The sequence below is a fragment of the Sipha flava genome, unplaced genomic scaffold, assembly GCF_003268045.1.
Source record: "Sipha flava isolate LNK unplaced genomic scaffold, YSA_version1 607_pilon_pilon, whole genome shotgun sequence".
Lineage (NCBI taxonomy): Eukaryota > Metazoa > Arthropoda > Insecta > Hemiptera > Aphididae > Sipha > Sipha flava.
The window spans coordinates 134,292-149,899 of NW_020273584.1; the positions used below are offsets into that span (position 1 = coordinate 134,292).

Here is a 15,608-nt window from a genome sequence, read left to right on the forward strand (position 1 = left end):
TGAGTGTTACGCTATGTTTAGATGTCTCGTGTATTAAGTAATAATATGCTTAGACGCTTAGTGTTAATATTTGTATTTACTCTTTATTGTTAATAATTCTCTCTACTTAAAAAATTATTATTCAGTTTTTCAGTTATTCCTTCTATAAACTAATAACTACAGCTTCAGATTTAATTGGTAAGTGCAATATTCTATATGCATGATTAATAAATGTATATAGTATTATAAATTATATTTATATTACTATATTATATAATAGATTCTACGTAGATTTTCAACATGGAATCTAGAAAAAAGCTAAGTGGTTGAGAATGTAAAAAACTTCTATGTGAAGCAAATAGTACCTATATTTAAAATATTGAATTTATTAGAATCATATTATCAATTTATTTGGGATACATATTTCATAAGTTTAATACATTTGGCAAAAAACTTCAAAGTGTTGATATTGATTTAAATGTTGCTGTTGAACTTTATCAATCATTAATTAAATACTTTGGTGATATTTTTACAGATAATTGCTATAAAAGTTTTAAAAAAAATATTGAAAAATGTGGTATTATGAACTTCTAAAACAACAAAAACAAAAAAATTAAAACATTTTGTGATGTCAGTTCAACAAAAAATATTGTCAAAGTAAATGTAGGTATATTTTGTAATATTAGATAAATTAAAGTCAGAATTGTTGTAAAGAAAAATTGCATGTTACATCCTTTTAAAAAATTACTCTTTTTTTTTTTTTTAATTAAAATGTATTCAATACAGATTTGGGAACTAACTTAATTTTCTAATGAATGTATTAATTTTGGTAGTTATTTAGTATTAAGAAAAAGTGATTTAAAGAATATCTTTCTTTATGTGGATATTTCTTTAAGAATGTTATTATGCACTTCAGCAAATAACTATTCACCTGAAATATTATTTTCAGCGCTAAAATGTATAAAATCATACTTAAGGTCTTACATGGTGAAGAAAGATTATCTGCATTAGTCATTATGAATATAGATGCTGATGTCACTACAGCAATAAACTATGATGATATTCTTCAGGAATTTGCTCTATGAAAATTATAACAGCTTTTGTTTTATATATATATATTTTTTTTTAAGTAAATAATTATGTTAAATATATTTATATTTATTACCTACAAAAAACATTCAATATTAAATTTATATTGAACTTCTTTGAAGATTATTTTTTCTTTTTGCCAATGATGTCACTGCATCTTTAATAATATCGATTGAAAGAGAACTAAATACATCTGCAGTATCCCCAAAGGATTTACTATTTTAAAGCTGTGCAGGGGCTTGTGAAAATTTCATTGAATCACAACATAAAATTAGTAAATGTTCGTGGAACCAGGGTCGTATTCAGACTTCTAGGGAGGGGTCTCAAATTTTTTCTTTAATTCAGACTCAAAATTTACAAGTAAAATTTTGGTAATATTTAAATCAAGTGAATCTTTAATATTTGTGGTTTTTTTTTTTTTTTTTAATTTAATGCCGGATCCACTTAGGATCGATTTTGTGTAGTTATTTTTTAACTACTGTTTGTGTTTTGAAATTTACAGTTGTATTTTATTTGATTTTTTACAAAGTATGGACCCGACAAAAAGCTCGATTCAGTATTCATAGCCACGCGTAATTTTATTTTGTTATAAAATGATCAACATTAAAAAAAATTTGAAATGTATATCTTACATTAAATCAATTCCTTAAATATGGTTTCAGAGGGGGTCGCTCCTTAACTTCCCCTAAAATATGCCCATGCGTGGAACATTCACAATTTGTATGCTTAATGTACATAGCATATCAGAAATACGATTTTTAACTTAACAGTGCTAAACTGCTTAAATTGTATTCTTATTTACGAATTTTTATAAGAATAATTTAATTTAAAGGACTTGCTCGTGACCTATTTTTTTGCTGTAAAACATGCTGTAAAAAAGTTTTAAAGAAAACTATTCTCATTTTACTGAAATTTATTTTATGTTATTTAATTTCAATTTCAGTGTTTTTTTGTGAGTTTGTCATTCGTAAAATGATTGTGGATGTAAGTGATAAAATATACACATAACAATTAACAGAGATATCAGTAGATAGCTTTTGGAGTAACTATTTATAATAAATACCTGGGTGAACCAGTGATATCTCTAGAGCCTTTTTTAGGGAAGAGGTGAATTTCTTATATTCACATTTATGTATTTCTTAGTATGATAAATTAATAAATTAATAACAATATAAAACAAAAATTTGAAGTAAAAGAGGAAGCTCCTCCTAATACGCCACTGGGGTGAACACGATTATGTTCAATGTTTAATTAGGTAGAGATGCAACATTTTTATGTCATCAGAGTACCCCCTCTTATTTTTTCCAAGTCAAACACTGTATATCGAAATAAATAAATAAATGCTTAGTCTATAGCAGAGGTGGCCAAACCGCGGCTCGCATCTCATTATAACATTTTTACAAAAGATTTATTTAATATGAATTTATATATTTGAAAAAGTATAATAGTTTATTAAATTATAGTGTATAGAAATAAATAAGTAAAAATAAAGTGTTCTTAATATAATTTATTTTCTTATTTGTTGCGTGTTTATTTTGCTTGTAAGTTTTTTTTAAATTAGGACTATATGTTGTTAACGCAGTCCTTAACAATTCCGTTAAATGATCATCCGTTAATGTTGATCGATGTTTAGATTTAATCATTTCCATAGTTGAGTATAAAGACTCGCAAGAAAATGTTGTCGAAAATCGAAATTAACTTTTGAACGCAAAGAGTAATTTTTGGATATTTAATAACAGGTACATGTTTCCAAAATTCAAACAAAGAATGACAACTGTATTTGAACTGCTTTAGTCCTTCATCTTCCAATAATTCCAATAGTTCAATTTCTAAAGCTGCCGTATCCATTAAATTCGAGTTTAATATTGGACATCCATTTTCAATAATATTAATTACAAAGAGATTTTCTAAAAATGCAATCGAAGGTTTAAGTAATTTTAAGTCTTCAAATCGATTTTCAAAGTGAGTTGATAAACACTCTAATTTTTGTACATAATATTCACAATTTAATTTTGTTGCTATTCCAACCAAACAATCCTCAATTTTTTTTAAGTACGGAAAATGATTTAAATTATTTAGTCTTAAGTCTCTTTGAAAATCTTTATCGTATTCTTCACATTTTATTAAATTCCATACCTTATCTTATTTACAATATCATATATATATATATATATATATATATAAATTATATAATAATATGACCTTTTTTTTTTTTTACATTTTGGCGCTTCTGTATTTATTATTAATATATTTGGTGGCTCTCGAGTCTCTTCTCGCTGGCCACCCCTGGCCTAGAGTATTATTATGTTTGTAAATTACGATTGGTTTCAAATTAAAAATTCATCGTCGGGTCTATACAAAATCAATTAAGTTGCGATTTTATTGACTTTATATAATTTATTGTAATAATAATTAATAATATTTTTATGGTTTAAAAATCAGTCTTTTAACTGTTGAACGAAATTTTTACAAAAGGAAGGAATATACTAATTTTAAAAATATGTTAAGGGTCATTTGGAAAATAATTTAATCAAGGTTTTTGTCGTTTAACTTTTCTAGGGATGGTAATTTCAAAATCCATTTTATTTGACCTTTTTGTAAGTTTTTCAAAATATTTATGAAAATCATTGTTATGAACCCTTTTTTTTTTTAGTTTCATAATAATTTATAAGTTTGTATTTGAGCTATTTGTAGGTTTAAGACAATATATAAATACAGCTCGTGGGGGGATCTATCCCCCATATCCCCCCCGTAATTACGCCCCTGGTACCAGTCCCTGCTTAAACGTTGGCTATTGGATTAATAAGAATACAACTTCAATGAAGTTATTTTTTTATTAAACGAATTTATTTGCTTAAAAAAATCGACCAACACAGCGGCAAGGCACAGAATAGAAAACAGCAACGTTTTCATTTTTCGTGTTTTTTTTTTCAATATTTTAACCTCCCCCCCCCCCCTGGACATTTTGGCTCGCCCCCCAGCTTGAGAAACATTGTAAAAATAAAAGGTACTGTTGAAAACAATAATAATACGTGTATAACACGGAGTCGGATAATTTTTTTTACTCGGTAAATATTTGGACGTGCCACATCCGACGGAGAGTAGCCACAATCGTCACCCATAAGTGCAACTAGATTTATAATATTGAGATGCTGAAATTTCTGTAAAATAAAATGTATGGTATTTTACTGTAGTTATTATAGAATGATCTAAAAAATAACCAGGGGTGCTAAATTTGAACTTAGGTTTGAATTGAGGTACTGGGAGCTAAAGATCCTCTTATACCTCCTAGTTTAATGTGCCTATGCCATCACCACTGGGAATCGCTGACTTCATAACTATCTTGCCCGGTTCCCCGAGTTTTTGTTTTCATCATGGACGCGCACAATCAAGCGATTAACTGATATCACTGATATATTGTTCTGTGCTGATATCGACACGCTCTCACATGGTTGCCGCGAGTTGCCGGCACGTAACATGATAGGTACGTTACTTATAAACAATAAATGAAACCCACTATCAGTATAGTGGTTCTTGTGCGAGGAGTTTCGGGACACAGAACTTTAATTCACGAGGGACTAAACAGATCAATAGCAGAACATTCCATTAAGGAAGAAATCTGTTCAAATGAGAACATATTTCCGAACAAACTAAAATTTATTTGAATTAATAACTAAATTTGAGGTGTTGTAAGTTAAATTTTTTTTTTTTTTTGTGTTTGCTTGCCATTAAATATTATTTATTTACTATTATTATTGTTATTTCTTTTCTGGTAAATACGTAGTTAGTGTGAGGTAAATATAAATAAATAATTTAGGGTCGATGAGCCAAAGGGAAGTGAAATTGATTTACCAGAAAATTCCGATCAGCTTACTACAGTAGATGTAGGAGAACTCTAACACCAACTCCAAGGGTGAGTTTACCTATTTAGGGTACACATCCTAACCATTAAACGATTAATAAACTAGTATCAAAACTTCAAAAGGACAATATAATTACATAAAGTAGAAGTCTTTGAAATGCATCACTATTGGTAGTTCTGAAGAAACCCAATGCTGAAAGAGAAGCTCAATTTCGAGTTAGTATCAACTTTTGAAAGTTAAATCAAATTTAATATTATATTACAATAACTAGATAGTTATAATTTTTTTATATCTGTTTAATTCAAAAATGTCTGAATTAATTCAATCCTAATTAATAAATTGAGTGTATCTAAAGTAATAATTCATTGAAATGATCATCATAAGTAAAAAGCGGATCTTTAGGTTTGTATATATTTTTATTGGCTTTCTGCAGATTTACGAGGACAAAAAATTTGGACGATTTATCAATCATAGAGTTCATAAGAAAACATTTATTTTGCATATTTTAGCATATTTTGGATATAAGAAAATATTTAGCTTATTTTTCATATTTTTTAATATATTCAATTATTATTCATAAAAAAGCATATTTTATTAATTTCTCGAGTTGTGATTTTTCTAGGAAAAAAAATGTGATTGTTATATTTATATTACTATGTATGGAACTGTTATCCATTTTCTCCATTTAAATAATTTATCTTTTACCAAGGAATGATGCATACAAGTTGTTCATTGTTTTTATTTAACTATTTTGTTATTTATATTTAATTTTATTATATTTATACTCCTATGAACTGTATGAACTGTTTTACATTTTTATAATTAAATATTTTACTTGTTGCCAAAGGAATGGCCCATAACAGTAGTTTAATGTTTTAATTGAACTACTTAAAAAAAAAAAAAAATCATATTGTGTATTTACAAGTTTAAGGAATATTTAGAGAATATTTTAACGTTTTTTTAGAGCATATTAGCATCATATTATATTATCTGCATATTTTTAAGTTTAAGGAATATTTAGAAATTATTTTAGAGATTTTTTGAGTATATAAGCATATTTTAAGCTTTTAAGAACCTAAAAATCCGCTCTTTAATCATAAATCATAGAAGGTGTTATTAAATCATTACTTTTATTTGTTATCATTTATATCATAGTATTTGCCATTTTCTATGTTTAATTTTTTTTTTTAGTTAAATACTTTGAATAGCTACTATATTTGTATACATTTCATGAGCATTTTATTATTGTTAACAGCTTTATATGCTAACGAAAAAATGTTATACTCCAATAAATATGGTGAAGCATAAAGGAAGAAAAAATTCCTAAGGTGATATTTATGTTTTACATATAATGTTAGTAAATAATTCTTCTACAACAAAAAATGTTTCAGAATTCAAATCTTAAGTCATATTTAATAATAATTTATTAAATTTTAACTTAATTCATTTTTTATAGTATTGTATAATTACTGTTTGAAGTCCACAAAAAAACAATACAACATTTCATTAATATCATTGCCATGTACTATATATGAGAAATTAGGATCGTTTAAAATTGTAAATGCGTTACATTTATACCAAATTAATGTAGTTCATTATCAAAAATCTTTCAATAAATGTGGAAAAAAATTATGATATGTATTGATAACTCAAAAGTAATTTGATTAATCTTATTGAAATATTTTTTCAAAATTTAAAATTTAAATATCAAACGATCAAAACTATTTGTTACTTCTGTATTAACAATTTTAGTAGATAATATAAGTATATTAGTAACTTATAACGACATGTGTTTTATGAACGTGGAGACTTGTGACCATTCAGTTATCTCAGCTATTCAAAATAATTAATATATTGGCTTGTATAAAACAAATACAATCTTGTAAAATTTAAATATTTACATTAATGGGATTACATTTTATTTATCTCTGGCATGAAATGAACTTGATAAATATCCATCCATCAAAGGCACTCTTACTGACATGGATTTCTTATATTAAGAATTTAATTCAACAAAAACTTTTATCTAAGGAAATTATTATGCAATATTTTTGTAAAATAAAAGCTAATTATATAAATTGTGTGGATTTTCAGTTATTATTTATTAAGATAACTATCAATTTTATTACCTTTTTTTAGCCATCTTTATGTCACTACATCAATCTATGATTAACCAATACATAATCCATATTTTGTAATTTGTAAATTTATTTATTTTCTAATTTAATTTATAAAGTGGTATGACATATTTATTACATTTTTGTGTCAATAAATGTAAGTTTCTTTTCTACTAATAATTTAAAAAAATTATATTTAAAGCAAATTGTACATGTTTCTTCAAATTTCCTTATTTGAAGTAATTAACATTTTATTAGTAACTTAATTATTAAATATAACTGTAAAGACAAACTTTTTTTTTTACTTTTCTATAAGTCTTATTAATCTTATAATTGTTTATTAACTGTTCAATAAAATGTTATGTATAAAAAAATTTTATTAATTAAATTAAATTAATATTTTAATTTACAAATTGATTATTTCTAAATATTTATTAATTATAAACTTCAATGCAAACTCATGCAGATGTCATTCTCAAACTCTTTGTAAAAAGAAAACTTATTGTGTCAAATATTCTAATGTGTGTTCTATCTGAAAAAGTAATAACATGCTACTTTAAGCATAAAGTAGTGTTATCAAAATACTTATAAATATATTAAAGAATATCCATAAAAATTGTATGAATTTCTTCCAAAAGCAATTACCATAAAATTATTTATATTTTAATATAATGTATGTTATAATGTATAGTAATTTAAAAATGCCGAAAATAATTGATTTATTTTTCTTAAAACCCATTTTCAAAGCTTTTTTTTAAGCTTTTTTGGAAGATTTACAGCTTTAATTCTTCTTTTTTTTTTCTTTTCTTTTCATTTTTATTGCTTTAAAATCCTTATTCATTTAATGATAAATCTTTTCTTTTTTTTTTCGTTTGTGTGTGTGTGAATTATACAATGTGAAATTGATAATTAGTGAAAAATATCCATAGATGTATTTAAAGACGATTTGACTCTAGTGTATTTCATAGCCCTCTAGATTTTTATTGTTTTGTGTTTCGTAATGTACGTAGGTATCTTACTTTACATTTAATGTAAGTATAATTTGTATAGTCTCCTTAAAAATTTGAATTTAGGGTACATTTATACAAATAAATCATATTATTTTAATGATATAATGAATTATTTTGAATTTTCAGATGTATTACTCAACAATATTTTGAGAAACAGCCGTCATCTATGTCCCAATGACTGTGGTCGTCATTATAAAAGGATAGGTCACATGAATTATCATTTAAAATATGAATGTGGTGTTTCACCTCAATTTAAATGTCCTTATTGCAGTAAATTATTTAGTCAGAAATCTACTATGAAAAAACATTGTGTGTATATTCATAAAGTCCTATTGAATTCCACATTGTAAATTAAATTTATAATTTTTTTTGTGTATTGTTAAGTATTTCATATTCATTTTTCTATACAACACATTTTTTTATAAATTATAAGTCATAAGTTATTTAAAATATGGTAACCATCAAATTCTTTTATATTTTATAGTTTTAATTGTACTTAAAAATTTTAACACTGTGAAATGTTTTATAGTCTTAATTTTACTGTAATTTTAACTATTTATTTTAAGATATCTAAGTAAAAGCTTCTTAAAGTATAACATTTTGATAGAAAGCTGTAAAAGAACTAAATAGTATATATTAAAAAAATAAATATCTTCTATAATTTATTTGTAATAAATTTTTAATTAATATACATTAAACATTTTAATTAATTAAAATAATAATAGATTAATAAAATTAAAATCTTTAGTTCATTTAATCTTAAATTCTTTATTTATATATATAAAATCTTGATAAATAATGTATAATATTTTTTTAAAGATAAATCCGTCTATATAATTTCAAAATCACCAACAGTTACCAAATTAATTTTTAGTTTAAGTTATTCATATTACGGTTTTGAAAATATTTACTAAATACTATAGAGTTATAATCAGGTATATCATATATTTTGATTAGAATAATTGTTTAATTACCTATTATTTATAATTTTTATTGTTTTGCCATTAATAATTATTGTAGAATAATTTATTGTTTCTTAATAAAAAAATATTTGTTTTAATTCTTATTAAAATGTGTGTTTTATTAACTATCTTTATGTTATACAACACTTATTTCTATCCTTGTTCAATATAGGTACATTATGAAATATAATAATATGGATATATAGCAGTGTATGCAATTACAGTTGCTATTCTTAGATCTACTTTTTTTTTTACAAAATAATATTATCTTAACATAATCAAAATAATAATTATATTATGCTTACATATACTGATGAATTTTTTTTTTTTTCAGAAAATCAAGATATGTTCATTTGCCCAAATAATATGTGTCGTCGTACTTATAAATTTAAAAGAAATTTAAGCAGTCATTTAAAACTTGAGTGTGGAGGGCAAAAAAGATTCAATTGTAGTATATGTCCGAAAGCATTTTCACAAAAAGTTACATTAAAAAATCATTTAGCCTTAAAACATAATTATATTGAACACAATCAATATTAATTGAGTATTTGTTTTCAAATAGTTAAAATTATAAATGAAAAATGTTATATATTTTTTTATTACAACAGTTATATTAAGTGCATACTTATTACATGTATAAACTTATATAAAAACAAATTTAATATAGAATAGTATATCAATATTTTAGATCATTACAGAAATTTTTATATTAAATTTTTTGTATTATTTATTCAAAGACTAATAAATTACACAAAAATATATATATGCAAAGTACTTAAAACTTAATATACTTTTATAATAATTCATTTTATAAAATAAAGCGACTATTTTATTTATTGAAAGAAGTTTTGATACATGTTTTTACCCATTAACGTAATTAAAGACTATGTGCCTTAAGTGAATTTCATAGCCTTCTAGATTTGTACTATTTTGTGTTTTGTAATGCACGTAGGTATCTTACATTAACTTTTTCGTAAGTACATTTTGTGTAGTTTCCAAAAAAATTTCAATTTAAGCCACATTTATACAAATAAATCATATTATTTTGTGATATGATAATTCAAGTTATGGATAATTTTGAATTTTCAGATATATTACACAACAATAGTTTGAGGAACAGACGTCATCTATGTCCCAATGGATGTGGTCGACATTATAAATGGAGATGTCACATGAACCACCATTTGAAATTTGAATGTGGTGTTCAACCTCGATTCAAATGTCCATATTGTTGTAAAATGACTAATCAGAAGTCTAATCTGAAAACCCATATTGGAGTTGTACATAAAGTTATTTTTTGATACTTATAATTGATTATGTCAATAAAATTAATATTTTATTTAAGCGTATTATCTTATATATATAATGTTCAATGTAATTTTATAATATAAAAAATATTGTTCATTTGTTATATTGTTCTCATTAGTATGTAACAACATAGCATAGTAATTTTAATATTTATTACTTTTATAATAATTCATTTCATTTTATATAATATACCAACTGTTTTATATTTTGAATAAGGTTTTCGATACATGTTTTTAAAATGTATTAGCTATTAAAAAGTGCATGATGTAGGAATAAATTATAATATTTAAATGAAAAGTATTTATTGTTATTGTTGTCGATTGTCGATAACTTGTATTATTTTCTTATCGTTAAGAAATTTCTATACACTCAATGCAATTTTTGCGTGATTAGTCAAATGTAAAAATTGTTGAACATAGATAACTCAATGTCGTTAACAACAAATATCTTACATTTTATCATTAGAAGAATCAATCATAATGTACTATTGTACTGTATAAAATGTTGATAATTATCGTATATTTTGGATGTGTAGCATCCATAAGTAAGATATGTAGTTATATCTCCTAAACGTAAATTGGATACATTAACAATTGCTGATAATCTTTTAAAAAAATTTGATTTAAGGAAAAATGATTTCTCAATAAACGTATTTGAAATGTTAATGTTTATTTATATATTATTTATTGAAATATTTTGTTCCAAAACTTGTTCAATTATTTCTTGACAACCTTTCTCCTATTGTTCAGTTAATCATGTTCCATGTTCTATATATTATACATTAATTTATCTTGAAACGACAATAAATACAAAAATATGCTCTTCCTCTGAAAATTTTCTACTCAGAATTACAGTTAAGTTTTTGTTGTAACACCGTATAGTGATTTATTTCTTTTTTTTTTTAAACCCATTTTTAATGTCTTTTTTTAAGCTTTTTTGGAAGAATTTTACAACTTTATTTCTTTTTTTCATTTTTTTTTTTTTTTTTGTATGTCAAATATTCAATGAGAAGTAGATTATTAGTGAAAAATACCCATAGATGTATATAAAAACTATTTGACTCGAGTGTACTTCATAGCCTTCTATATTTGTACTATTTTGTATTTCGTATTGCATGTAGATATCATACATTATCTTTTTTGTAAGTACAGTTTGTATAGTCTCCAAAAAAATTTGAATTTGTGCTTCATGTATACTAATAAATCATATTACTTTATGATATAAAAATTCAACTTATGAATAATTTTGTATTTTCAGATGTATTACACAACAACATTTTAAAGAACAGACGTCATCTATGTCCCAATGGATGTGGTCGTCATTATAAAAGAAGATGTCACATGAATTATCATTTAAAATTTGAATGTGGTATTTGTCCTCAATTTAAATGTCCTTATTGCAGTAAATTATTTAGTCAGAAATCTAGTCTGAAAACCCATATTGTGTGTATACATAAAGTCCTATTGAATTCCACATTATAAATTAAATTTATAATTTTTTTGGTGTATTGTCAAGTTTTTCATATTCGTTTTCTATATAACACATTTTTTATTAATTATAAGTCATAAGTTATTTAAAATATGGTAACCATCAAATTCTTTTATATTTTATAGTTTTAATTGTACATAAAAATTTAAACACTATTTGTGAAATGTAATATAGTCCTAATTTTACTGTAATATTCATAAATAATAATAATTACAAATATAATTTGTAAGACATACATAAAATAAATAAATAATGATCTAGTAACTTTAGTCCAATGTTTTAGTATAAATTTAAATACGATCTCACTTTAATTGTATTATATTTTTTTTTAAATTTGTATTATTTTGTTTATTCGCGCAATCTTAAATTAAAATAATTTTTAATTGTTTATTTTAAGGTATCTAAGTAGAAGTTGCATAAAGTATACAATTTTGATATAATGTTATAAAATAACTAAATAGTGTAAAATGAAAAAAAATATCTTTTAATAATTTAATTGTAATTTATTTTTTAAAGATAAAGATTTTATAACTTCACAATCACCAACGTTTATAAAATTAATTTATAATTTAATTTATTTATATTACTGTTTTGAAAATGTATATAACATATATTTTGATCAAAATAATTGTTTAATTACCTTTATTCTTATAATTATGATAGTTTCGCCATTAACCATTAATATTGAATAATTTATTGTTTCTCCTTAAGTAAAATTTTGATTTTAATTCTAATTAAAATGTGTGTTTTATTAACTATCTTCATGTTATACTCCACTTTTTTTATCAATGCGTTCAATATAGGTACATTATGAAATATAATAATGTGAATGTATAAGCAGTGTATGCAACTACAGTTGTTATTCTTAGATTTACTTTTTGTTTACAAAATAATATTCTCTTACTATTTTCAACATAATAGTCATATCTTGCTTACAAATATTGATGAAGTTTTTTTTTTTTTTTTTTTCAGAAAATCAAAATATATTCATTTGCCCGAATGTTATGTGTCACCGTACATATAAATTTAAAAGAAGCTTAAAGAGGCATTTAAGACTTGAATGTGGAGGGCAAAAAAATTTCAATTGTAGTATATGTACAAAGGCATTTTCACAAAAAGTTACATTACAGAATCATTTAGCCGTAAAACATAATTATTTTGAACGCAATCAATATTAATTGAGTCTTTGTTTTCAAATAATTAAAACTAAAATTAAAACTGGTTTTATATATTTTTTATTACATTAATTGTATCAAGTACATACTTACTACATGTATAAACTAATATAAAGACAAATTTAATATAAAATAATATACTAATATTTTAGATCATTATAGAGATTTTATATTAAATTGTCTGGAAATATATATATGTAAAGTACTGCAGACTTAATTACATTGATAATAATTCATTTTATAATATAAAGTAACTATTTTATTTATTGAAAAAGGTTTCAATACATGTTTTTACCCATAGAAAAATTTGAATTTGCGCTACATCTATACAAATAAATCATATTATTTTGTGATATGATAATTCAAGTTATGGATAATTTTGAATTTTCAGATATATTACACAACAATATTTTGAGGAACAGACGTCATCTATGTCCCAATGGATGTGGTCGTCATTATAAAAGGAGATGTCACATGAACCACCATTTGAAATTTGAATGTGGTGTTCAAGCTCGATTCAAATGTCCATATTGTTTTAAAATGACTAATCAGAAGTCTAATCTAAAAACCCATATTAGAGGTGTACATAAAGTTATTTTTTGATACTTATGATCGATTATGTCTATAAATTTAATGTTTTATTTAAGCGTATTATATTATATATATATAATGTTCAATGTCATTTTTATAATTCATTAACTTTTTAATGATTCATTTTGTAAAATATACCGATTATTTTATGTTTTGAAAAAGGTATCGACACATATTAATAATTATACTTATAATTAATTGTAATATTTTAATGGAAAGTATTTATTGTTATTGCTGTCGATTTTTGATAACTTGAATAAACTGATGACACCGAATGAAAGAGACGTCATTTATGTCCTGACGGTTGTGGTCGTCATTATTATAGGACATGACACATGAATTATTATTTAAAATTTGAATGTGATGTTTGTCCTCAATTGAAATGTCCTTATTGGAGTAAATCATTTAATCAAAAATCTAGTCTGAAAACTCATATTGTGTGTAAACATAAAGTCCTATTGAATTTCATATTATAAATTAAATTTATAATTTTTTTGGTGTATTGTCAAGTATATTATATTCATTTTTCTATACAACACATTTTTTATAAATTATAAGTCATAAGTTATTTAAAATATGGTAACCATCAAATTCTTTTATATTTTATAGTTTTAATTGTACATAAAAATTTAAACACTGAAATATAATGTAGTCTTTATTTTACTGCAATATTCATAAATAAAAATAATTACAAATATAATTTGTAAGACACATTAAATAAATAAATAATGATCTAGCAACTTTAGTCCAATGTTTTAGTATAAATTTAAATACAATCTCACTATAATTTTATTATATTTGTTTTAAATTTGTATTATTTTGTTCATTAGTGCAATCTTAAATTAAAAATAATTTTTAATGGTTTATTTTAAGATAGGTATGTAATTAGAAGTTGCATAAAGGAAAAAATGTTGATAGAATGCTGTAAAAGAACTAAATAGTGTGAAATTAAAAAAGAATATCTTTTAATAATTTAATTGTAACTAATATTTTAATTAATATACATGAACCTACATAATAAAAAATATGTTTAATTAATTTAATCTTAAATTATCCATTTGTATATGTATCAAATCTTGATAAATAATGCATAATAATTTTTTAAAGATAATATGAATGTTTAACTTCAAAATCACGAATAGTTACCAGATTATTTTATAGTTTAACTTTTTTATATTACTGTTTTGAAAAAATAATTTACTAAATACTGACGTGTTATAATTAGATATATTACATATTTTATTAGAATAAATGTTTAATTATCTATTATTTATAATTATTATAGTTTCTCAATAGGAAAAATATTGATTTAAATTCTTATTAAAATGTGTGATTTATTAACTATCTTCTTGTTACACTAAACATATTTCTATTCATGTGTTCAATATAGGTACATTATGAAATTCAATAATATGAATGCACAGTGTATGCGAATACAGTTGCTATTCTTAGATCTACTTTTTGTTTACAAAATAATAATATAATTATATTATGCTTACATATACTGATGATTTTTTTTTTTTTTTCAGAAAATCAAGATAGGTTCATTTGCCCAAATAATATGTGTTGCCGTACTTATAAATTTAAAAGAAACTTAAGCAGTCATTTAAAACTTGAGTGTGGAGGGCAAAAAGGATTCAATTGTAGTATATGTCCGAAAGCATTTTCACAAAAAGTTATATTAAAAAAGCATTTGGCCCAAATACATAATTGTATTGAATGAAATCAATTTTAATCGAGTATTTGTTTTCAAATAATTCAAATTAGAAATGAAAAATGATTTTATATTTTTGATATTATAACAGATGTATTTAATACATATTTATTACTTACATGTATAAACTAATATAAAGACAAATTTAAAATATAATACTGTATAAATATTTTAGATTATTACAGAGACTTTTATATTAAATTGTTTGTATCATTTATTCAACGACAAAAAAATTACACGATAATATATATGTGTTAACTGCAGATTTTGTTACTTTAATAATAATTCGTTTTATAAAATATATACCGACTA

General features: G+C 23.2%; 2 protein-coding genes and 1 pseudogene across 3 annotated transcripts; 2 read left to right on the forward strand and 1 right to left on the reverse strand.

The window, feature by feature from the left end:
- Positions 1–110: 110 nt before the first annotated feature.
- Positions 111–9,570, forward strand: LOC112691373 (longitudinals lacking protein, isoforms A/B/D/L-like; the record flags this gene model as incomplete). The annotated part of the gene is made up of 3 exons (XM_025565609.1): positions 111–177; positions 8,185–8,367; positions 9,355–9,570. Coding segments are annotated over 3 exons (252 nt in total), but the record flags the coding sequence as incomplete, so codon positions are not given.
- On the reverse strand, positions 2,576–2,975 carry LOC112691372 (annotated as a pseudogene).
- A 1,482-nt stretch (positions 9,571–11,052) lies between the features above and the next one.
- On the forward strand, positions 11,053–15,316 carry LOC112691371 (zinc finger protein 425-like). Of its 2 annotated transcripts, XM_025565608.1 has the most exons (4): positions 11,053–11,696; positions 12,789–12,934; positions 13,383–13,571; positions 15,112–15,316. In XM_025565608.1, the coding sequence occupies exons 2-4, from the start codon at positions 12,910–12,912 to the stop codon at positions 15,303–15,305; spliced, it is 408 nt and encodes a 135-aa protein (XP_025421393.1). In that variant the 5' UTR covers positions 11,053–11,696; positions 12,789–12,909; the 3' UTR covers positions 15,306–15,316. The 2 variants fall into 2 exon arrangements, with proteins under 2 accessions (XP_025421393.1, XP_025421392.1); XM_025565607.1 differs by lacking the exons at positions 11,053–11,696; positions 12,789–12,934 and having other exon boundaries at positions 13,327–13,571.
- The last annotated feature ends 292 nt before the right edge of the window (positions 15,317–15,608 follow it).